The sequence below is a fragment of the Orycteropus afer genome, unplaced genomic scaffold (assembly GCF_000298275.1).
Source record: "Orycteropus afer afer isolate SDZICR_OR568_19922 unplaced genomic scaffold, OryAfe1.0 scaffold00312, whole genome shotgun sequence".
Lineage (NCBI taxonomy): Eukaryota > Metazoa > Chordata > Mammalia > Tubulidentata > Orycteropodidae > Orycteropus > Orycteropus afer.
The window spans coordinates 1507745-1532898 of record NW_006921899.1 but is presented as its reverse complement, the minus strand read 5'-3'; the positions used below and the strand labels follow the sequence as shown (position 1 = coordinate 1532898).

Below are 25154 nucleotides of genomic sequence, written 5' to 3'. Positions count from 1 at the left end.
CCCCCCAAACAAAGGAACATGTTCTAAAATAGATACATTTTTCACATGCCTTTAGTTGTCTGCAGTGCTACTATACCTATATAGGGTAGATATCTGAATAAGCTATTTTTCAGCATTTATAAAAGCCCTTTCACGAACATCAACAACCCTTTGCAACAACCTCCTCTGTTTTCTCTCCCTATTAAATGCATCATGACTCACTGATACCCCCAAGCTAGCCATCTTGAACACCCTCAATTTCCTCATCCCATCCTCTAACCAAATGCAGTCAACTCTTTTTCCTCCCAAGTGTCTCTAACCTGGTCCTTCTTATTTTTGCCTACTCTACAAGAATCTTTTTAAAGACAAAGTATATGTGAACTGCTGTATGGAAAGTGAATTTGCTCTATAAATCTTCACCCAAATCACAATTAAAAAAAAAAAAATCTTTTTTAAAAAGGAGTAGCATGTTATCGTCTTCAGAAATGCCCCCCAATACTTCTGCATCCTGTTGGAGACTTTCAGAGTGCCAAATGTGGCAATCTTCCTTATCCTACCAGTCCATTTATGAGGCCCTTAGCTAAAGTTACCAGTAACTAAAGTTAAAGCTAAAATTACCCTCTTCCCCTAGAGTCAAATTCATTTTCTGACAATCATTCTCTAAAATTCTATGTTCACTTGGCTTCTGCAAAATCACCCTACTGTAATTTGTCCCCATTTCCCACAATCTTTCCTTAGCCTCTTTCATGACCTGTGGGACATATATCACTCGCCAACATTTTCAGCCTCTCAGGTTTCCTGGGACACTGCCATCCCAGTTGTGGAATGTGCTACTGCTTTGGTGGTAACTGTGTGAATCTGAAGAAATGTGCCTCACTCCACAAATCCTACCACCACAGTCCACTTAGGACATATGTGTCCCACATACTTACATCAAAATCTATTACTACCTCAAAATTTTTTCCCTTAATTTCAGCATGACTTCCATTACTGAAAATATGATTATTATATAAAAAAAATTCATAACAGAAAATAATTCTGTCATGAAAGGGTTAGATGACATTGTTGCCCAGGATTCTGTCTTTATTACTCTGCAACTCTCTCTGGTGAAACCATTCCTGTGGCTTTTACTAGTTGTTGTTGTTGTTGTTGTTATGTGCTGTCGAGTCGGCCCCGACTCATAGCGACCCCTCCTTGGGTTTCCGAGGCAGTATCACTACGGAAGTAGGATTGCCCAACCTTCCTTCCGAGGAGTGGCTGGTGGGTTTGAACCGCCAGCCGTCTGGTTAGCAGGCAAGTGACTTAGCCACTATGCTACCAGAGCTCCCGCTTTTACTAGTATCCGTGTCTAATTAGTTACAAACTTATCATCTCCAGCCCTCTCTCTCCTGACTTTCATATCCAGATTTTCTGTCTACTCAATATCATCATCTAGTCTGCACAGCAATTCCACACTCAGTATGCTGCCTATCAAATCTGCTTTTTCTACTATATTTCTTATCTCAATAATGGCTGGGTCAGTTACTGACTTACTGTCTCTCAGCTCCAAATTCACCCTTTCTGACTGCTCGGTGAAAACAGATCTGGGCTCTTTATGTGTTTTTTCCTTTGTCAGCTAGCACTGAGGCTCTGTCAGTATAGGACTCTGGAGAGTGAAAAAGAAACAGGTTTTGCTTCCTGGTCTCACTGTGTTCGCTCGTCAGGCTCTGGGCAGCACCCACAGCTCCTCCAGTGTCCAGCTCCGGCAGCCCACAGCAGCCAGCAGCACTCAGTGGCCAGGAGCTTTTTGCAGCATTCTCTCACACCTCCAAGCAGTTTGGTAGAAGAGTGCCTCTAGTGAGACGACTCCCCACAAACGGCTTTGCCCAGAGACCTAAAGGACAGAATTACAGCAAGGGCCACTAGCACAGCACCTCGGCAACTTCTCAGTGAGCCACAGAGGAGACAGAGGTTTGTCCTCACAGGAACAGACAGGTGTTCTGGATATGGACTTGTCTTCCCTGACAGTAAAGCTCTGGCCAGGCCTCCAATCCTTGCCTTATCTACTGTCTTCATACATCTTACAGCACTGTGCCTAACTCAGGAATTCATTTCACAGCAAAGGAAGTGCAACATGGGGCTTGTGCCTGTGGAATTAACTGGTCTTATAATCTATCAGCTGAAAATGTCTAGCCAACACTTATTGATGACTATAAATGTGTGTGGAAGGGTGCAAATGGAAGCTGAGTAGTCAAAGGGATGAAGTGAACTGGGCCCATACTGATTTATTGTCTCTCTGCTCCCAAGTCACCCTAACTGCTCTGTGAAAACAGATCTGGGTCCTTCCAATATTTTTCTACCAGCTGGCATGGAAACTTTGTCAGAAGAGGGTACTAGAGACACTGTGGAAGAAAAAGAGTGTTGTTTCCTGTTGTTGTTGTTGTTATGTGCCATCAAGTCAGACCCGACTCATAGTGACCCCTCCTTGGGTTTCCGAGGCAGTATCACTATGGACGTAGATTGCCCCATCTTCCTTCCGAGGAGTGGCTGGTTGTTTCCTAGTTCCTGCACATTCCCTCATGCAGCACAGGTGGCTTTTCCAACACCAGCCACACCCAGGGACCAGCTGCTTCCGTCAGCAACCCCTGGGTTTGTAGCGGAGTGCCTCTAGTGAGATATCAACCCGTAAACTGTTTTCATCAGTATCCTACAGGGTGGGTTTATCACAATTCCACTGGCATGCTGCTACAGCAACTTCTCTGCCCACACTGAGCCAGGACTATTTCTTTGGGGGTGGAGCGAACACTCTTCACTGGATGTGGTCTTTCAATCCTAGGGTGAGTGACTTCTCCTTGTATCTACTAATCATGTATTTGTTCTATCACAAGCCAATCCTGACTAATTATTCTAATTCCCTGTTTAGTTAATAATTCTTCATACATTAAGCTTTCTCTGTTCAAATTATTGTGTAGTTTCTCTCTCCTAAAATGACTCAGACTAATGCAATAGCATTGCCACCTATTAAACCACCCAGGCCAAAAAGCTTCTGTTAGGTGCGTCGAGTCGGTTCCGCCTCACAGCAACCCTGTGTGCTACAGAACGAACTACTGTCTGGTCCTGCACCGTCTTCACGTTTGTTGCTGTGCTTGAGCCCGTCACCCCAGCCACTGTGTCATCCATCTCACTGAGGACCATCTCCTTTTCCACTGACCCACTACTTTACCAGGCACGGTACCCTCTCCTTCTGACAACACAACCAAAGTCCATGAGACAGAATCTGGCATTCTCATGTCTATGGAGCATTCTGGCTATACTCCTTCCAAGACAGATTTTTTTTTGTCTCCCAGCAGTTCACAGTACATTCAACACTTTTTGCCAACACCACAACTCAAATGTATCAATTCTCCTGCGGTCTTCCTTATTTACTGTCCAGCTCTCACATGCAAATGAGGCTATAGAAGATACTATGGCTTGGGTCATGTGTACCTTGGTCTTCAAAAGTAACAACACATCTTTGCTCTTTTACACTTTCAGAAAGTCTTTTGTAGCAGATCTGTCCAGTGCAATAGGTAGTTTGATTTCTTGACTGCTGCTTCCATGGGGTTGATTGTGCATCCAAATAAAATGAAATCCCTGACAACTTCAATCTTTTCTCCATTTATCATGATGTTGCTTATTGGCCTGGTTTTGAGTTTTTTTTTTTTTTTTCATGTTGAGGTGTAATCCATACTGAAGGTTACAGTCCTTGATCTTCATCAGTAAGTGCTTCAAATCATCTTCACTTTCAGTAAGCAAGTTGTGTCATCTGCATATTGCAGGTTGTTAATGAGTTTTCCTGGAATCCTGATGCCACGTTCTTCTTCATATAGTCCAGCTTCTCAGATTATTTGCTTGGCATACAGACTGAATAAGTATGGTGAAAGGATACAACACTGACACATGTCCTTCCTGATGTTAAACCATGAAGTATCCCCTTGCTTTGCTTGAATAACTGTCTCTTGGTCTATGTACAGATTCCTCAGGAACAAATTTAAGTGCTCTGGCATTCTTATTCTTTGCAATGTTATCCATAATTTGTTATGACCTACACAGTCAAATGCCTTTGCATAGTCAATAAAATACAGGTAAATTATCTTTCTGAATTCTTTGCTTTTAGTCATGATCTATCTGATTATCAGCAATGATACTACTCCTCGTTCCATACCCTCTTCTGAATCCAGCTTGAATTCTGGCAGTTCCCTGTCAATATACTGGTACAACCGTATTTGCATTATCTTCAGCAAAACTTTACTTATGTGTGATATTAATTATACTATTTGATAATTTCCTCATTCTGTCAGATCACCCTTCTTTGGAATAAGTATAAACATAGATCTCTTCCAGTCTGGTGGCCAGGGAGCTGTCTTCTCAATTTCTTGGCAAGTTAGCACCTCCAGTGCTGCATCCATTTGCTGAAACATCTCAATGGGTATTCCGTCAATTCCTGGAGGCTTGTTTTTCACTAATACCTTCAGTGCTTGGACTTTTTCCTTCAATACCATTGGCTCGTGGTCATATACTACCTCCTGAAATGGTTGAACATTACAGTGACTCTGCATATTCCTTCCATCTTCTTTTGATGCTTCCTGCAGTGTTCAATATTTTCGCCTAAAGTCCTTCAATATTGCAACTCAGACTGAATTTTTTTCTTTAGTTTAGCTTGAGAAATGCCGAGTGTGTTCTTCCCTTTTGATTTTCTAACTCCAGGTCTTTAAATATTTCATTGTAGTACTTTGTCTTCTTGAGCTACCCTTTGAAATCTTCTGTTTAGCTCTTTTACTTCATCATTTCTTCCACTCACTTTAGCTATTCTCCTCAGAAGATCAAATTTCAGAATCTCTTCTGACATCCATTTTGGTCTTTTCTTCCTTCCCTGCTTTTTAATGACCTTTTGCTTTCTTAATGTATGAAGTTCTTGATGTCATTCCACAACTTGTCTGGCTTTGGTTGTTGGCATTTAGTATGTCAAATCTATTCTTCAGATGGTCTCTAAATTCAGGTGTGACATACTCATATTTTGGCTCTCATGAACTTGTTTTAATTTTCTTCAGCATCAAATTAAGAGTCATATATAAGCAACTGATGGTCTCTTCAACAGTCGGCCAGTCGGCCCCTGGCCGCCTTCTGACTGATGATATTGAGCTTCTCCAATGCCTCTTTCCACAGATGTGTCAATTTGATTCCTGTGTATTCTATCTGGTGAGGTCCACGTGTAAGGTTCCTGCTTATATTGTTGAAAACAGGTATTTGCAATGAATAAGTCATTGTCAGTCTTGCAAAACTCTATCACACAATCTCCAGCGTCATTTCTATCACCAAGGCCATATTTTCCAACTAACAATGCTGCTTCTTTGTTTCCAATTTTTGCATTCCAACCACCAGTAATTATCAATACAACTTGATTGCATGTTTGTTCAATATCAGACTGAAGAGTGAAAATCTTTAATTTCTTCACCTTTGGCTTAAACAGCTCAGGCATAAATAGTCCTGTCAGCAGCTCTTCCTTGTAGGTATACCAATACTACCTTATCACTAACAGCACTATACATCAGGACAGATCTTGAAATGTTCTTTTTGATGATGAATGTGATCCATTCCTCTTCAAAATGGTCATTCTTGACATAGTAGACCATAGGATTATCTGACTCAAAATGGCCAATATCAGTCTCAGCTCACTAATGCCTAGGATATGGATCTCTATACATTCCATTTCATTTTTTACAACTTCCAATTTTCCTAGATTCATACTTCTGTACATTCCAAGTTTCGATTATTAATGGATGTCTACAGCTGTTTCTTCTCATTTTGAGTCGTGTCACATCAGCAAATGAAGGTCAAGCAAGCGTTACTCCATCCATGTCACTGAGGTCGACTCTACTGTGAGGAAGCAGCTCTTCCCAGTTGTATTATGAGTGCCTTCCAACCTGAGGGGCTCATCTTCTGACATTGTACCAGACAATGTCTCCCTGAGATTCTTAAGTTTTTCAGTGATCAGTTTTTTCAGGAGTGGACCCGGCCATATTTTTTCCCTAGTCTATCTTAATCTGGAAGCTTTGCTGAAACCTCTCCACCACGGTTCACCCTGCTGGTAGTTGAAAGACCTGTGGCATAGCTTCTAGCATCACAGTAACACTTAAGCCACCACAGTCTAGGAAACTGACAGATGACTGGTGGACAAGCAAGCTAGGAATCACCTTTCATCACCCTCATAACAAATTGGTTCAAACCAGTGATCACTTTCTGTTGATTCTAACGTCTTTATCTCCAGTGGATTAGGTTCTCCTGTCTATTGTCTTACTTCGGGGCTCTGAAACTTCTCATTGGCTAAGGCAACAAATCTCTACTTGGCTTTGCTATTCTCCGTCTCCTTTTGTCTTTCCTCTGCCAATGTTTTTTCTTCTAAGGTATTTTCAATCTATAGTAAAAAATATTTTTCTTAAACATAAATCCAAATTGTCATTCCTCCATTTAAAATTCTTTAATGTCTTCCCCTTACTTTCAGAATAAAGTTCACACCCCTAACCACCTCATGATTTAAAATGTACCTAGTTTTCCAGCCTCTTCCAGCCTCTTCACCTTCCCTTTATCATTAATCCTGATTCCCTCACCCTATTTTGCATTTTTTGGTACTATTATATGGAACCACTTGCAATTTCTCCAGCGTGGTTTTAGATGCCTTATCATGTTTCTGGGCCTTTGAACATGCTGTTCCCTGAACCAAGAAGACCGTAGCTCCCAACCTGGATAACATACTCTCAACATGACTACATCTAAGATAACTACAGACTAAAAAATAAGGAGCTCTGGTGGTGCAGTGCCTAAGGCATTTGACTGTTAACCAGAAGGCTGGTGGTTCAAACCCATCAGCTGTTCCACGGAAGGAAGATGGGGTAATCTACTTCCATCAAGATTTACTGCCTAGGAAACCCAATGGGGGTCGCTATGAATTGGAATAAACTCAATGACAGTGGGTGGGTTACAGACCAGCATCACCAACACCTTAGCTTTTCACAGTGATTTGCAGTTTAAAAGGCATATTACCTCATTCATTTATTTATTTTACATCACCCGTGTGAACCAGCCCATTTTAATGGATGCTGGAGAGCACAGGGATATTCCAATAGGAGCCCACATCTCCTTTCTCCTGGTCTGGGTGTCTTTTTTAGTAGGAGAACGTCACTGATACCAGCTTGTCTATCATTGGTGAATGTAAACTTGAGCTGATTTAATTTTTTTCCTCTTACCTCCAGAAAGGTCCATCTTATTGCTCTGTACATTTTCTTCTGGTGAGTCTCTCTGAAGTAACAAAAAGCATGTTAGCAGATCTTAATTTAACAATGAAGACAGATAAAGAACTGTGTCTCATTATATATGAAATCAAGTAAATGATACAGCTTTCTTTTCCATTTCCAAACATTAAAAAAAGACTTAACAAAAACACATTACGATCAATGTTTTCAGCTATGTGACTTCCAAACCATAAAAATAAAGAAGGCTTGAAGGCCAGTTTTATTCTAACTTCAAGAACATTCACAAATACTTAAAGAATAATTTGTTAAGAAAACAAAACAAAAAAAAATGGTATTAAGGAAAATATATGGACCACTATTAAAAAGGGGATAAAGGGGAAGACTGTTAGTAAAACACGCTTACCGAAAAATTGATATTTGAAAACTGTTTAACAAACGGATTGATCCACGTTTCTTCTTGTTTGTTTCCACCTTTCATCATTCCCTTTATAAGATAAAGAGTAGAAAAGATGCCATGGCCATCTCCATTTATTTGGGTAGAGTGATGGATTAATAAAACTTCAAGACAATTCCCAACTCTCGTTTTTAGTTAATAATTTCTCCTCCAATCAACTTTTATCAGTTGTAACAATTAAAAATCAACTTATTTGATTTTCGACTTCCTTTGCTCCAGTCCTCTGGTATAGCTGTAATGTACAGAGACGTCTCTAAAGGCGAGGCAGTCAGAAGGAGAAGGCAAACGCAAAGGGCCTGAACGACCCCATGAGGAGAAAGGGCCGCTGACAATGAGGACTGACTGACAGGCAGCTCCAAAGTTACAAACCGACTGTGTTCTAAAACATTATTTATAATTTGGATTTTTTAAAATTTCACGCCAGAACAAAGTATAAACGGTATTCAGGTTATCAGGTTAGTCCAAAGAAACTAACCCCCAGTTAAATTATGCTGTATGTACTGTACTGAAAAACCACCAGTATTTGTATATGAAAATTACTTTACATTTCCAATTCCTGTTGCCAAGAACATGATATCCCCAGCAGTAGCCAGAGCTGGGATTCCTCCCAGGAGTGCTGACTTCCTGTGGCTGGCTGGGGTGTAGGCAGGACAGGAAGGACCCTGAGACATGCATCGAGAGAATGAAGGGTCTTTGATTAGCAGCCTGGTGGACAGGGAGGCTTGTCAGCCGTCAGGACCCAGGTCTCCCATTTATGTGAAGACATTAGGGCCATTCTCAGCCTGTGTCTCCCACTGCTGATGCCTGTTCCTTCTGACTGTGGAATAGAACACAGCTTCACAGTCTACCCCCTAAATGCATGTCTCTGAAGCAAGCCCCTAACTCTTTCAGGTTCCTGAAGGCATCTTTGAATCCTTTCTCTTTCACCCCGCTCCCACGTCTTAACTAGTTACCAGTCCTTCTGTCCCTTCTGTTCTGAAATGTCCCTCTAGCAAGTCCCCTCCAGAGTACATTCACTGTTTCCCCTTCAGGCCCTCATTTCTAATCCCAATCCATACGGAAGCTTCCTTACTGAGACACCTAACACTGCTCTCTCCTCACTTCAATTTATCTTTCACAGTCTCACTGCTTAGTTTACTTTAAAAACTTCTTAAAAATAAAAAACAAATCAAAACAGAAACTAATGTCTCCTGCTGCTTAATTTCAATGGCTCCATATTTTATACAAAATAAAGTTCAAAATCTTTGGAATGGTAGTGAAGGCATTTTACAATCTGCCCCTTGTCCAAGCATAGAGCCACATTCCTCACTGCTTCTTTCTAGAGAGTCTACATTTTAGTCACACTGGGCTACTCTCTTTTTAACACATACCACCCCCAGGCATCTTCCAAATTTAGGCTGACATTCTTACGAAGCTCTCCTAATGCCCCCATACTAGACTGCGAGCTCCGTGAAGGGACAGCTCTTATCTTAGTGTTTTTGAATCCCCAGCACCAAGCACAGTACCTGGCACACAGCAGAGGCTAAATAAATGTTTGCAGTTGCTTTCTAAAGATTTTTACTAGTAGAAACAAAGGAGATAGAGTAAAAAGGCTACACACCCTTTCCCTTCTCCTTTTTTTGCCACTCAGACCCTGTAAGGAAAGACAAAGTCACAAAACAGCATGGTCCAGTGGGAAGAACACAGGGTTGGAATTGGAAGACCTAAACTTAAGTGCCTGCTCTGCCACTTACTAGCTATGTAACTGTGGGCAAGTCACCATCCTTTCCAGTCTCAACCTCCTCATCGGCATCCTCTCAGAAGGATCAAATGATACGTAAAACAGGTAAAAGCGTCTCATAAGCTATAAGGCAAGGCAGCAGGCAAATTTGGCCAAATGAAAAATAAATAATGAGAATGGCAAGTCCTAGACTTAGAATCCCAGGATTAAAGGGGAGGAACCTTGGCAGTCAGCTGAGCAGCTACATAGTGGGTATTTGACCTCTAAGGTTCCTTAAAAAGTCAACACTCACAACCAGGGTGAGGAGGGGCATATGAGAATCACCTGGGAAACTGGCCACATATTTTAACAAATGGTCTCCAGGAGACTCTGACATGGGCCCTCAACAGCACCTCTTAGGGGTCAGTGCTCTGGATTACGAGTTCCCAAAGCTGGCTCTGCGTGAGAAACGTCAGGGAGCTGGTTCAGAACAAGAGGCTGGGTCCAGTCTCCACAACTTCAGTAGCCTGGGATGTGTTCTCACAGGCAGCCAGGTTTGGGAATAAGATTTGTCCACGTATCGAAGCAAAATAAAATTCAGCCAATCTAGGGATTTCCGTCACAGGACCTTTAGGGTGGGGGAGGGCCGGAGGTGGGGATGAACGAGGAGGATGGTGACTCTGGGTAAGGGGGGCCAGGGACTGCAGGTGAGGAGGCGGAATGGGAGATGAACTGGCAATGGGATGGAAGGAGGCACCGTGGAGATTTGCCCTTCTCTTCTTCCTCACCACTGCAGGCACCACCCTGGGGTGAGTGGCTGTCTCAGGCAGCACTGGTGGAGGGGGAGGAGGAGAGAAATCCCAAGCTGTAGCAGTGGGGAGAAAGGAAGTTCCTGTGGTCTTCGGTTTTGCTAGGTGGCTGCCCATACGAGAAGCTACGCCTAAGTTGGGGACTGCCTGGACTGTACTGACTGCCATAAATGGGCAGGCAGAGTATTAATTTTCTGTGGGTAAACTACCTTTGGAATTTAAAGCTTCAAGGACCTTGCCCTTGAAATGTTTACCTTCGATGACATTTTCTTTGTATATGGCGGCCAATTTAAAGATGAGTTTAGCTCTTGAGATGAATTACTATTCCACATTCCAATCTCTACATCCTCTTCCTCTTCCCAGCCAGTGGGGCGATTTCCAGGCAATGGCGCATCATCACCACACCAGCCATCTTGCATAGATTTTGGCCCTGTTTATAAATTTATGACACAAAGAGCAACATGCTTTAATAAAGCAACTCTTTCTGCATGAAAGAACTGCAAAGGGGTAGGTACTTAGAAAAGAAAAGAAAAATGTCACTTTTCTTTTCCTAAACCTAGAATGAATGTATTATACTAAGCTTAAAGTTTCATTAAACAAGAATTTATTTTCACTAATAATTTCAAGAAAACCTGTTCTAGAGGGATCCTGAACAAGGACAATGGTGGCATTCTTGTTTTTACCCACTTACACTCTGCATAATAACATACAGGGCAAAGAGGATGGATGAAATTTAAGAGAATTAATTTTGACATATATTTTCAAGGTGATGGCCAAAGGGCATTGGAAATCACAACCAGAAAGCACCTTATTTCCACACCTGATCTGCAGGATTCCCAGGTGTTATCCTGTACACAACCTCTAAGACAGCGACAAAATACGGGGATTTGAAGGGCAGGGTCCCTTCCGAGCTATGTCTGATCTTCCGTATACTTTCCAGGGAATCATCTGGAACCTGACAGTCTGAGACTTATCCCCACGGCTATGCTATTCAGCTCTCAGGCTGGATGGCATGAAAGTTACTAGACTCCTTCTGGACAATTTAATTTGTTAGAGTACAATTTAGATTTGATAAAATATATTCAAATCATTAATAGTTACAGTTCCCTAAGAAAAAAGAGTAAAGACAGAAAAATTCAGAAAGAGGAATGAGCAAACTGCTACAAATCCCAAATGCCAAATTCGAAATGGCATCTAGTATGGTGTATGTATTAGCTGGATACGTTACCAAGACAGAAACAGTATTTCAAAATCATAAGCAATGAGTGATCCCCAGCGCTACAAATAGCTACTAGGGATTATCAGTAACTTACCAGACTTGCTTAATGCTTGTGGGCCAACAGAGCTGGAGCCCCATGTGGATGTGTTGGATGCCGCAGTAATGGGTTCCCCCCAGCTGGGACCACTGTCTATGGGTTTACCCCATGCTGAAGTACCATTATCCACAGTTGTGGCTGGAGTAGATGGCTCCCCCCAGGGCTCACCCCAGCCTTTAGAAAGTGTAGGAAAAGAAGTCATCAGCATATGGCAGAGAGGTACAGTGGAACAGGGGCAATAAAGAACACTTGAACAAAGGATGAAGAATTTCATGTTTATGCACTGAATAACACTGTGACGGGCAAAATGATGGCGTCTGTTTCAGGTAAAGAAGACAAATGATTTCCCATTATTACAACCTAACTATATGCTGTGACTTTTCTTTTTCTTTTTCATTTTTACCTTTTCTTTCATAATTGCCCTCTGGGCCTAGAACAGATTCTTGTGAATAATTTTAATTATGGCAAATCATCCTCGTTTGAGGATGAATTTAAGTCTTGGAAATAGGCAAGTCATTCTAAGCCAAATCTAGTAAATTAAAGGTGATCAAGCTGGGTAAATTGTGTATATGTGTGTGTGTGTGTGTGTGTATGTGTTTGTGTGTAAGATTTTTACCAAAAGTGTAATCTTTCAACATCCCTTACTGGAAAAACTAACTATAAGACTAACAACAGCTACACACCCTACTCTTCTATTTTATACATGCTGAACATTGTTTCTTTTAAAATCTAAATTACTAGGTTGTGCAAAGAAAAGAAAATCAAAGCCATAAATAAATACTGTTTACAAGAACCAAATAAACGGGCTTTCCCTTAGAGACATACTTGTTTCTTCTATAAATTAAACCTACATTAACACAATAAACTATCCTCAGATTTTTAAAAATTAGGTCCCGAAAGCTTAGCTCACAAAAACACTCCTCTCTCCATGTCCAAGGCAATGATTATTAATAAAATCTCAATTAACAAAGATAATGCATTCCAATGACATGCTTAAAGAAAATGTCATTGTCAAGATGACAGGAACAGACAGGAGTCAGATCCTTGTCCTAAGAGAGGAAGATGGGGATATACTCGCAAGGTATTGCCAAAGGTGTGACGGACACACACACAGAGGCTGTAACTAGGAGACATATATTTCATGCCTATAGAAGTAGATCCCTTCAAGGGCAAATATGCTCTCGTGTGCCACTGAGTTGATTCCAACTCATAGTGAGCCCGAGGACCAACTGCCCACAGAGTTGCCTATGCTGTAAACTTTACAGGGCCAGATCAGCAGCTCTTTTCTCCTGCACAGTTGCTACTGGGTTTGAACCACTGACCTTTTAGTTAGCAGCCAAGTGCTTAACCAGTGTGCCACTAGGGCTCCTTAAGGCCAAATACAGTTCCTAGTATTTAGACTACTGTACTTAGATATAAGAAGCCCTGGTTGTGCAGTGGTTAAAGTGCTTGGCTGCGAAGCAAAGGTCAGCGGTTCAAACCCACCAGCTGCTCTGCAGGAGAAAGATGAGGCAGTCTGTTTCTGTAAAGATGACAGCCTTGGAAACCCCATGGGGCAGTTCCACTCTGTCGTCTAGGGGCGCTGTGAGTTGGAATCAACCACGGCAGTGGGTTTAGTGGGTACTTAAGATACTTAAGAAGGTTGGGCAATCTACTTCCGTAGTGATACCGCCTCGGAAACCCAAGGAGGGGTTGCTATGAGTCAGGTCCGACTCGATGGCACATTAACAACAACAACAGATACTTAAGAAATAAACCCACACAGTAATGGCATGATTCAGAACTAAGAAACATGCACCATCCGACTCCAAACAACGCAAACTCACCGGAGCCACCGCCTGCCTCTTTGTTTGCGACGGCACTTGCCGGCGGCAGCAGCTGATGGACCTGCGCTTGCTGGTCAGAACGGTTGCTGCCGTTCGGGATGTTTTTGTTCCACATGTTCACATTTTTGTAGTTGTATTTGCTTGGGTCTCCCCAAGCTGAAGTTCCATCGTCGATCTCCATTTTGCGACGTATGGATTCCGGGGACGGCTCCTCCCAGCCTGTTGGCTCTTCCTCTTTTGCGGGAGCTGGTATAGGCCCCCCCAGCCAGCCCGTGCCAGGAGGTTTGCCTGTAGCTGGTGGGATTCCCCAAGATCCAACAATGTCTTGTTGCTTGTTCCAGTCCGGGGAACTGACTGGCTTGGACGAATCTCCCCAGCCCAGAGACTGATTAGGCTTTGGAGGCTCTCCCCATCCCTGGGCAGGATTAGCTTTACAAGACTCATCCCATCCTGATGAATTATTTGGATTTATGTTATTTCCCCAAGTAAAAGAGCTAGTTTTACCAAGTTCATTCCAACCAGACACGGACCTGTCACTGTCACTACCTCCTGAGCTGGATTTCTTATTGGCTTCACCCCAATGGTTGTTCCTAGAAGTTTCTCCCCAGCTATCGCTGGCAGAAGTGGACCACGCTTGGTTTGATTTTTGCCCATCACCCCATCCCTGTTTGTTCTTTTGCGAATCACTCCACGCAGACCTCTCTTCTTTGCAGTTACCCCACTGATTGCTCTTGACTATTCCTGTAGCAGCAGAGTCATCTTCCCATCCCCCCTGGCAGTTTGAGCCTTTGGAATCTCCCCACCTTAGAGCAGGTTTGGGATCTCCCCACCCCGATACAGATGAGGTATCGTTACTATTAGGGCTAGTCTTATCTACACATGCCCCTGAGTTAAAAGTCTGTGTTGCAGAGCTTCCCCAGGCCTCTGTCCCATTGTCAGTCTTTCTTTCCCCCCTAGGTGATGTCTCAGTATCCCAGGCAGTATTCTGCTTAATAGGAGTCTGTCCCCAACCAGAGTTGGACAGGACACGTGGATCTAAGTCAGTTCTGTTCACAATGCTTTGGAGTAACGTGTGCTGATCCATTTTCCTTCTGTCTCTGCTCTGACTCTCCCCTGTTACCTTTTCCTCGAGGCGTCCAGTGCTTTCTGTACTCCCCTCACTCTCTGCTGTCCCTCCTGTTTTGGCCCACACACTGCTTTGCTCATTTGTCTGAGATGTGGCAGAACCCTGATCCTCGTCCTCAGTAGATTTCCATCCATTTGTAAACTTCTTACCATTGCTGTTTGCACTATCATTGGAATGCTGATTGCTAGGCAGTTTGTTCCACTCCACGCTGGGTACATTAGTGCCAGTGTTTTGTGCAGGGGCTCCCCATCCTCTTCGACTTCCTCCAGAATTTGCACCATTTCCACTTCCCCATGCTGCACTCTGGGAACTCGCTGCCCCAGACTCCCACACACCTCCTCCTTTGTTTGTGTTAACTTGAAAGTTAGTGCCCATAGGCCCATTTATGCCAGGCTGCATTAGAGTTGCATTCACAGTGTCACCATTAGCTTGGCCATTAGAGCCTGAACATTTGTCTCCAGAGTAATTAGAACCATAGGCACTCCATGTAGTACCGTAAGAGCCTCCGTTTTTTGACTCTCCATTGCTAAGGTGAGAAATGGAAGTGCCGTTCATAACTGATGGAGCCTGTATCTGAGGATGATTCATTGTGCTCACACGCCAGGCCCCTGGATTACTAGGCAGTTCATTATTCTGTACTGAACCGGAGTTTGGTAAACTAGAGGTCATAAAGTTAGTAGTGTTATTTGGTCCAGTCATTTCAGTGGTAATATTCTGAGGTTGACCACTGAATGAAACCTTCGGTGTACCACTTACTTCAGATTCACAGGTTTCCTGAAGGCTTCCCCAGGTACCTTGGGTAGAAGAACCGCCCACGTTAGAGTTAATACTCTGATTGTTAGGCATCTGGCCCACGGTACTGCAGTGAATAGTGATGCCAGAACTGCCACTCCCTACCGGCCCTTTGAGGGCAAGCCCACTATTCTCTAATACCGGCCAGGCACCATGGTTGCTAGCTGAATTCAAAGTGCTTGGATTTAACCCTCCATTGGATGAAGAACTTACAGTGCCCCAAGCACTCACTCTATTGTTGCTGCTTTCTGATTGGCTTTCAGGAGCATCCACAGAGACCTGACATGTGCTTATTATGGCTCCGTGGGAGAAACCCCAAGGCCCAGTACTACTTCCATGGCCCACATTATTGCTGTTGCTACCAACCACGAACTTGTTTTGGGAACTGAGTCCAGTACTATTCCGAAGCCCGTCTTTTTCGCCACCTGTGCTCCCTGAAGCCATGATAGTGATGTTTCTCTCTGACTCAGCACTGGAGGCAGAATCAGCATCCATACATTCTGAAGCCAGCTCTGGATCACTGCCAGGGATTACAGGCCATGCTTCTTGGTCAGAGTCGTTCACAAGAGCATCCTTACAACTTGTGCTAGAGTCACTTGCAGAAGACACAGGTCCACGCTGGGAACTTTCATAATGGGATCCAGAAGTACTGTGGTTTGTATCTAGAATGAAGGAGAAGTACAACACTTTATTAAAGTGTTAGTCGTTTCACAGCAACACTAAAAACCTAAGAAATATGATGATTATAAATGTATGTGGTTTCTCAACTGTAATAAGATACAACACTGGCAGTGTGATTACAGGGCACTGGGTATCCCCCAGCCACCAACTTTCCATATCCAGTAACTCCAGACAAGCAGGGAATTTGCTGCATTGACCATGTCACTATCCTAAGAGCCCAGAGCAGTACCTCAATAAATATCTGCTGAATGAACAAACTGCTAACTTATCAGCAAGTAAAAGAATTCTGGGGTCAGTAGGAATGGGCTAGGAGAGTGGAACCCAGGCTCCGAGGCTCGATATGGGAAAGAAGGGCTTGGAATGTGACAGAATGGGTCAACCTTGGATGAACAAACCTATTATTAGGAATCAACCTATTCATTCTCTCTTTACCTCTCTCCTTTCCTAGAACAGCTTTTTCACATAAATGCCTTAGGAAGCCACAAGACTACAGGAACATCAAAGCCTTTCCGGCATATTTCAATTTCATTACTGTCCATATTCCACGTGAAATACTGCACATAAATAAGAGTATTTTCAGTACCTCCCACCTCCCATAAAAATTTATCTTTATAGCCATTCTTATTAAGAGACAACAGAAAATAATGGTTAATTGATATACTGAAGATTACAGAACTATTACGATTATTGTACGCAGGGTTGCTATGAGTCGGAACCGGCCTGAAGGGACCTAACAATAATAACAACACTACTGTAGGAATCAGAGTAACACGCAGGGCTTTTCAATGATACACACGCTCAAGTCATGTCCCAGACCTAAAGAATCAACCTCCAGGGGTCGCAGGCTTAGGAAAGAAACTTAACTCACTCACTATAAGGGTACTACTCATATGCAAATCAGATCCAACTTAGGTGATTTTCTCTCAAAGCGCTACTGTTAAGACGCAAAGATGGTGAGCCAGAAAGAGTGAAAGGAAAAAGGAACTAGAGAAAGAAGATGTATATACATTTTAAAGTCCCTGGTTACTGACTTCCACACACTGCTTAAGAACCATTTCTGTAAGGTGACGAACAAAGCTTGTCTTCTGTCAGGGCCCAGTGCCCACTGTGAAGAATCTTCTCATGAACTAAAGGGTACCAAAATGTCAGACAGTCTCAGTAGGGAAAAAACCAACCAACACACCAGCAGCCGTGCCCCCACCTGCACAAGCAGTAACACACCAACCAATGGTCAGCACTGAGTACCCTGTGTCATGGGCACGCTTCTCACTGAGTCTCCCAGAAATCACAGCACACAGGTATTATCCACCCCGTGCAAGGGAGCAAAGTGAGGCTCAGGGGTTACCTTGCAGAAAGTCAAGTGGGAAAAGCAGGACCTGTTAGAGGCAATAATGCAAAGTAGGAAGAACCTGGCTGGAGTCCTAGAGACATCTAGGTTCACGTTTGGATCCTATTTAGTGGCTATACGACCTAATCTGGGTACACAGTTAGTACTCTTTTACCTGGTTGTTTCATTCACCACAGCATCGCATGTAAAGTGTTTAGCTCAGTGCCTGCTACAGTTACAGCGCTCCACGAGAAGCAGCTAGTGTAGGATGAAGAGCACAGATTCCGTGAGAGTGCGTGGTTTAAAACGCACCCTACCATTTAATAGTGTGTGACCGAAGGCAAGATTCTAAACCTCTTGGTGCCTTAGTTTCCCCATCTGTAAAGTGGAACTACTAATAGCACTTATCTCAGATCGTTGATGTGAGGTTTAAATGATTAATAAATAAAAGTGCTTTAATCACATCTGACCTGGGCTAGGTGCTTAACGAAGTGAGGATGACTGCATCATTACTGAATGAACGCTAATCATCTTTCAGCCCTGCTATCAAAGCACGTTTTTCACTGTTTCATGACTCCCTCATGAAGAAGAAAATGAGAAATCATATAACCACCTAGTTACTTGAAAATGCCACTTGGATACTTCAAACTAGCTCCTGGATTACACCCCCAAAAACTCCTCCTCCAAAAGGGGGGAAAAGTACCATTTCTTTACCAATTTTCCTCATCTCAGTAAATGTCCTAAAACCTAGTATTTCTCCTTGATTACTCCCTGGGCACAGCCAAATTCAAAACATCACCAACTCCCAGCCCACCCCTTTCTACAGATCAAGGAGAGAGCCGATGTGGCCAAACTGCGCCTGCTGCCGCTGCTGGCTCTGCTGTGTGTCGGCCTCCTGCACAAACAAGGCGGGAGTGAGACACGGAGGCTGGGCCGCCAAAATCAGCTGCCCACGTTGAAAGCAAAGGCTTTGAACTCTGCAATGACAGACACACGTCGGCAGCATTCCCATCCCGGCAGGAAGAACACCATTACTCAACCCTGGGCTAGAAGGACTAATCAGTGAACTATGACTCCCCAGAAACAAGAGGTATAGACACTAGAAAAGACACATTTAAAAAAAAAAAAAAAAAAGGATCCTAATCATAAAAATCACAAAAACTACTTGGAATGAAGCTAGCAAAAACAGCTAAGAGTCCTCCAGGATTAAATTTTACTTCAGAACTAAAAGACAACTTAAGTACAGAAGCTTATTCCTAGGTAGAAAGATATCATAATACTTTTTCTAAGTTTGTTTAAGAATCTGCTATCAAAAGTTTGTAACATAATAAAAAGTGATGTCAAAATTCACATAAAACCAACGGGAGAAAGACTGAAAACAAAACAAAACAAACTCCAAGGCAGAGGTAGGAGGGAAGAATGTGCGTCATTGCACAACGAACTGGGACTATCGCAGCTATAAAGTGTTTGATGAACAAAAGAGGAAGCCTGCAACAGGCCCAAGTGCAGGAATTGAGTACACGCCGAAGGTGAGCATTTTAAATCATGGAGGAAAAGGAGTATCACAGTTGACAAATGTTTTTTAAAACTGAGACAATACCTTAATAATTTCAAATGATTAAAGCATTAAAAGCGAGAGAGGAAATTATTAGTAAGAATTTTATACATAAAATCAAAGAACAAAACCATAAAGGAAATGCAATATTTGATCACTTCTAAAAAAGTGAAAATTTTTGTTTCAGAATACACCAAAAGCAAAACAAACAAACAAAAAAAAACCAGCAAAGAAACAACAAAACACATTTTGCAAATCGTTCTATCAGTCAGAAAAGAAAGTGAAAATTTCTCTCAGATTCTGGTCTTGACTGGTTTACAAGAAGCGGTGGTCCTTTTTGCTGTCCTCCCCCAAGTATTTTAGGAAAATAGAGAAGAGGTAGTGACAGAAATTATTGGCTGAAATTTATTTTTAATCTGGAACCTACTTGATACTTTCAACAAAACATATTAAAAGGCTATTTTAAAAACTGGGCTATCAAGAATGGATCATAAGAGTCTAATTTTAGGTTAAGAAAAGGGCTGTCATTTAGAAAGAAAATCAGAAGGTCGTGGCGGTTGGGGGGGGCGCGCTATTCTAACTGAAGACCGAAGCGGAGCTCCTCAGGAGGCCCAGAGGCAGAGACGAACTCAGAGTCTCAGAGTCGGAAGAAACAAGCCAAATCACAGACCCTCCTTACAGCCGACGAAGCCAAAGCCCGTCATTACAGATAATCTGCGAAATACCATCAGGCAGAAGATGAACAGTAAGCTCTGCCGGGCAACGGAAAGAACCAGTGACGGTGTAAAGCTGTGTGCTAGCAGGGAAGAGAGGCAGCAGTGAAACGCTACTGAGAGGAGACGCAAAGCAGGAACTTTTACACACTGCACTGCCGTAAGGGAAGTAACGCTGAGCTGTACGGAAGAAATGTCTGAAACCAAAACGCCATCGGTGTCCTATCTCAGTTACCAGTGAACTAGGGACCACGCCTCAAAACGAACAGTGTGCCACAGGACACCTACTCAGAAAGGTCAACACCAGGCAGGGCAAAGACTGGTGGGAATTCAAGTCATCTATAAGAAACAGCACTATTTATTCAGGAAGAGTCTAGATCCCTGTAAAGTCACGTATTTTTCTTATTAAACGAATAGGCTGTAACAAGTAAGATAGTTTAATACGTGCTTTCTGCCTTAAAGGCTTTCAAGCTCACCAGAAAGGAAAAGGCTTCAGAAGTAACCAGTACTTAAGTCTTCCACCGTCTCCAGGAAGTTCGAGACAGGCCCACTGGGAATAAAGAAAGAAAACCTTACAAGCACAGTTTTTAAGTAACACGCCAAGTGAGAAAGGTCAAAACGTCTTTGTCAGTGTTTTCGTCTGTCGTTTAGGTGGCAGCTAACTTTTTTCTGTAGGGTTCAGACAGGAAACAGTTTCAGCTCTGCAGACCAAATGGCTCGGTGGCAACCACTCGATTCTCCGCTGGTAGCCAGAAAGCAGCCAGAGACAGTATGCAAATGGATGGGCGTGGCTGCGTCCCCATAAAGCTGCAAAAACAGGTACAGAATGACCTGTCCTAGACCTCCGCTGCTGTTAGTTGTCCTGCAGTTGATCCCGGTCCACGGCAACCCCAAGCAGGTCGGCAGGCCTGTCTTCTGAGGTGCCTCTGCTGGGTCTGAACAGCCGACCTTTCGGCTAACAGTCAAGCAGCACTGTTTGCACCTCCCAGGCTGCAGCCTTGTTCTAGGCCACAGAAGACAAAAGCAATGCCACAACCAAATGCAATGTTCGAACCACGACCGGCTTCGGATCTGAGAAGTGGGGTGAGTGGGGGGAGGGCGTTAGGTAGACAGCCACACAGTACATTCATGGGACTGCTGTTGTTGACCAGGTGCCAAGTGGTGAGTTCTGCAACTAGACAGTGGTGGCAGCAGTGGGAGGAGAGGGGAAAGCTGAGAAACACTGAGTTACAGCAGCAAGACACGGTCAGCCAGGGACCAGGAAGAGATGAAGGGAGAATCAAGCACGATTTCAAGGTTCTGAGTAGGCGACTGCATGAACAGAGATGCCAATCTTTTTAGCAAGGGCATGCAAAAGCAGCAACTGGTGTGAGGGTAAGATGAGTTCAATTTGGACACGTTGAGTTTGAGGGACACACCACCAGCCTAAAACTGGGGGAGGTGTGCAACAAAGTCATGGGAGGGAATAAAATCTACCAGGGAGGATGGTAAAAAGAGACCTAGGTAGTGGATGAAATCCTGGGGAACTTGAGAACTGGTTAAAGAAAAATGACGCAGATCGTAACAGAGGAACAGAGAAATCCAAGGAAAAAAAGAGATGTGGTAACACAGAGGTCAAGGAATGAGCTTCACGAAGAAGGAAGCGATCAAAAGTAAAAAAACAGAGGTTATCTATTAAGATCAAAACGGAAAAATCTGGGTTAGACATTCAGAAGATCTTAGACTGTTTTCAGTCAAGTGAGCTGGGGTCAGATTATAGAAGACTGAAGTAATGTGTTCGAGATTACAATTATAGACAGACTACTCCTTGAAGAATTCTGAGCAAAAGGGAGGAAATAGTATAATAGCCTCAAGAAAACAAAGAACATTTTTATAGTCCAGAGGAAGGTGCAGGCTGAAAGTAAAAAGTGGGAGTTATGGGACAGCAAGGATGTGCAAAGACAGTCAAGAACACAAAGGGATGGACAGTATTATAATCTTTCAACACTTTCAGAAACTTCAGTTACACTTTCTTCTTTTTGGTTAAAATAGCCCCAGTTGTGGTCATTCACTATTATACTCCAAATGTCCTTGAGCTTCTTTTTTTAAAAAATGATGACATACTTCAAACACAGGAAAGGTTATAAAGAGTAATGTAAAACTATTCATGTACCCCTACATTAGGAAACGGATCACTGATACAGTGAACTCTTGTGTACCTCCTCCCTTATTACATCTCCTTTCCTCTCCTCGCCACGCAAATCTTTGCTATATTTGAATTCATCCCCAAGCGATACATAATGTTGTTTTGCATGCTTTGTATTTTATATAAATGGTATTGTACTGTAAATAAACAGAAAGGCATTCTTAGGACAACTAGCAGAAATGTGAACATGACATATTAAAGATACTGTTGCAATGTTAATATTCTTTTGGTAAGGGGTGATAATGGTATAGTAGCTGTATAGGTGACTACCCTTATTCTTAGAAAATTACCTGAGTAAGTACTAAAGGTTAAGGTCATGATATTTACTACTCAATTTTCAAATGGCACAACAGTAATGAACGTGTGTGTGCACATGGGGGCACGTGTGCGCATACAGAAGAGAGAAAGATGCTTTACAGTCAACCATTAACAACTACTGGATCTGGGGAGGGTGTAAGGGTACTCCCTGTTCTATTCTTGTAACTTTTTCTGAATATACAATGTCAGTGGAGTGATAAAAAGTGGGAACAGAACACTTAGGCCCATAAGAACAATACTCCTCCCAGTCCTGTTAAGCATCTCAGTCCACCAAAAGCCCTCATTACATGGCCTATGGGTCCCCCAAATTCAAAAGTTATTTGAGCAGGAGCAGAGCCTGCTCCCTTAGGGCTCTAACAAGTTAAGTGCAAAGAAGAGCTGTCAAAAGTATAAATTAAAGCCATCAGTAAGCATCTGAAGTGCAGGCCCACACTGGTAGCCTAGTGGCTCAGCCACAGAGCTGTCCAGTTTGACCAGCAGAGGGTTCTACAAAATTCAAAACAAGGACCTGCAGGGACTCAGGCAGGGTCCCTGACAGACACATTTACTGCCTTCCCCATGACTTTCCATCTTCCACTTCACTTACCTGCTAGTCTGAGAAGGCATTTAGTTTGTGATTCCTGATTTATAAGACACCTAATCCCACTGAAGTATTCCTCCCACCTCTGACCACACTGAATAATCGAGAACTACATGATAAGAGGGCAGGGAGCCATACCCAGCACTTGTCATTTTTACCATGAACACCAAGTAAATTTCTACATATCACACTCCTTGCTTTAAAGTTACTTCCTCCATTAACTCTGTTCAGGAAACAAAAAAGCCAAATGCAAATACCAATAGACAAAAATAAAAACAGTTAAGACTGTGTTCCGCAATTTTGAACTACATGTAATCACACCACATAAAGTTGGCGTTTCTGGGCTGCTACTCACACTGTTATCCCATCCAGTACGCTGCTCTCATCAATCACTATGCTAAGTCCTCAAATTCCCACTCTCTAAAATGAAGGTGATATTCTCTCACCAGTAAAACGAAGATGCACTGAGTTAATACAGTGTGTGGGTCACAGTAAGCATTCCCAAGGTTAGCTACTAAAATCATCACCACTATCAGTAACAATGCTTCAGGAGTCAAGACAGAGGTCCCTGAGCTGTTTGAATGCAGCACTTTGAACCCACCCAGAGGCTCCTCAGAAGACAGGCCTGGTGGTCTGCTTCCAAAAGGTCACAGCCCTGAAAGTCCTACGGACAGTTCCACTCTGCACAGCAGAGGTCACCATGAGTTGGAATCAACCTGAGGGCAAGTAAGAACCACAACAGGAGCCAGGACGGACCTGACGCCTCTGCGAAGCCTTCCCTGATTTGCTGACTCCCCACAGTCTACTCTGTGGCAAGAGAGTTTAATGTAAATAAGTGACATATGCTGCCAAGTGGGGACGCACATCGTTTCTAAAAAGACAAAAGCACCAATCTGGTTCTTCATAATGTTTTCCCTTCATCACCTGCTTTCTCCAGTTGTCCTCAGACTTAATTTCAGACCTCAAGTAGATTGTGGCAACCCTGCTGGCCTCTGTCCTAACTGCCACACTAACGTCCCTTCAAATGCAGGCAGCGTGTTTTTCCTTCTTAGTCTTTTTTGACAGCTTCCTCCTCTACCCACACCTTCTCATCTGAATATGCACCTATAACACTTTTGTTTTATTTTCACCCATATTCATTTTTGAGAAACAAGATTCTTTACACCCACTGTTTCCATTTCAAAACAGCTTTGTTTTTACACTGACCAAACTGACAAAGCACAGCCTACAACACATCATTTTCTAAACACACAATCCCACCTCCCTGCTTATTTTGTTAATTACCATACCACCACTGCTTAGCCCAGAGTAGATACCCAAACATTTGTCGTATAATCAATCTCTCCTAAGGATTCAGCCACATTTTCACATCATGCTGACGTGAGTGTGCTTCTGCTTTCAACTTGACTTCCCTGATGAACTTCAAACCAAACCGCTAATTACCTACTATTTGACATTTGTACAAGACCACATGCAAGATGGCTAAGCCAAACTATTCTTCCTGGAAAGTGCGGGTCCTTCTGTAAGAGTTAAGGGGAAGACAATCTATCCAGTGTCCCTATTTGTTCAATAGGGACTAAGCTAGCTACTTGAATGTCTCATACACTTTAATAACCAAAGCAACCTTATATGCTAACCACTACTATTCACGTCTGACAGATTAGTAAAGAGGGTTAGATGAGTTAAGTAATTAGGCCAAGCTTACACAGGCAAAAGTGGCTTGGGGGAGTAGGGAATAGCCATTAACTCAGTATGACAACTTACGGATGCGTCCTTTCCAGTAATACCGGGCTGCTCTAATGGCCACGGCCAGGACACACACACTGCTGTCCTCTTCCTCTTTACCCACCGCAGCCAGTATGCGGCCAAAGCACAGCATGGTCACTAAGAGCATAGCTTTGGAGTCAGAGATCTTGATGTAAGTCCAGGCTCTGCCACTTATTAAGCTGTGAAACACCATAATGTATTACAATGCACAGTTCTCAGTATACATGAGAGAGCACAGAGGTAGAAAGTGATTGATTAACTCTACCCGGGACAGTCAGGGATGACTTGGAGGAGACTCAGACACATGAGCAGTGAAGGAAGCTGCCCACAGTCACACTGCTGGTATACAGTGAAACTGGGATTTAGAAACCAGGTCTATCTGGCTCTAGAAACGTCATTCTTCATCACTTTACTATACCCTCAGTAAGTGCTTGACATGTGTAGTTGGAAAAATGGATGGATGTACAGACAGACCAACAAACTATAAGAACCTATCAGATATGTGGAAACAAATGGGGCTTCGAAGAAACTTGGATCACATCCCAGATTGATTTTCTGCCTCCTAACCATCACTGAACTGAGAAAAGCCATTCTGAGGCAGGCAGAGAACGTGTTTGTCTGTTTGAATGGAATTTCCATAGGGCCAGTCAGTGGTAATGGAGCCATCTCGGGCAAGTTATTTAATGTCTTGGAGCCTCAGTTTCTTCTACTGAAAAATGCAGATAAGAACAACTTAATGTCTAAGAGTAAGGTTATTAT

At 43.0% G+C, this 25154-nt stretch overlaps 1 protein-coding gene across 1 annotated transcript in view; it reads right to left on the bottom strand.

Annotated features, from left to right (window-relative positions):
• Positions 1 to 25154, bottom strand: part of TNRC6A (trinucleotide repeat containing adaptor 6A) — a 240067-nt gene that overhangs the window by 24524 nt on the left and 190389 nt on the right. The window contains exons 5-10 of the mRNA XM_042782427.1: positions 13352 to 15931; positions 11523 to 11699; positions 10464 to 10639; positions 9302 to 9334; positions 7651 to 7731; positions 7242 to 7293 (exon numbers count right to left, since the gene is read on the bottom strand). Of these exons, the coding sequence (XP_042638361.1) occupies positions 7242 to 7293; positions 7651 to 7731; positions 9302 to 9334; positions 10464 to 10639; positions 11523 to 11699; positions 13352 to 15931 (3099 nt within the window). The remainder of the gene's footprint in view (positions 1 to 7241; positions 7294 to 7650; positions 7732 to 9301; positions 9335 to 10463; positions 10640 to 11522; positions 11700 to 13351; positions 15932 to 25154) is intronic.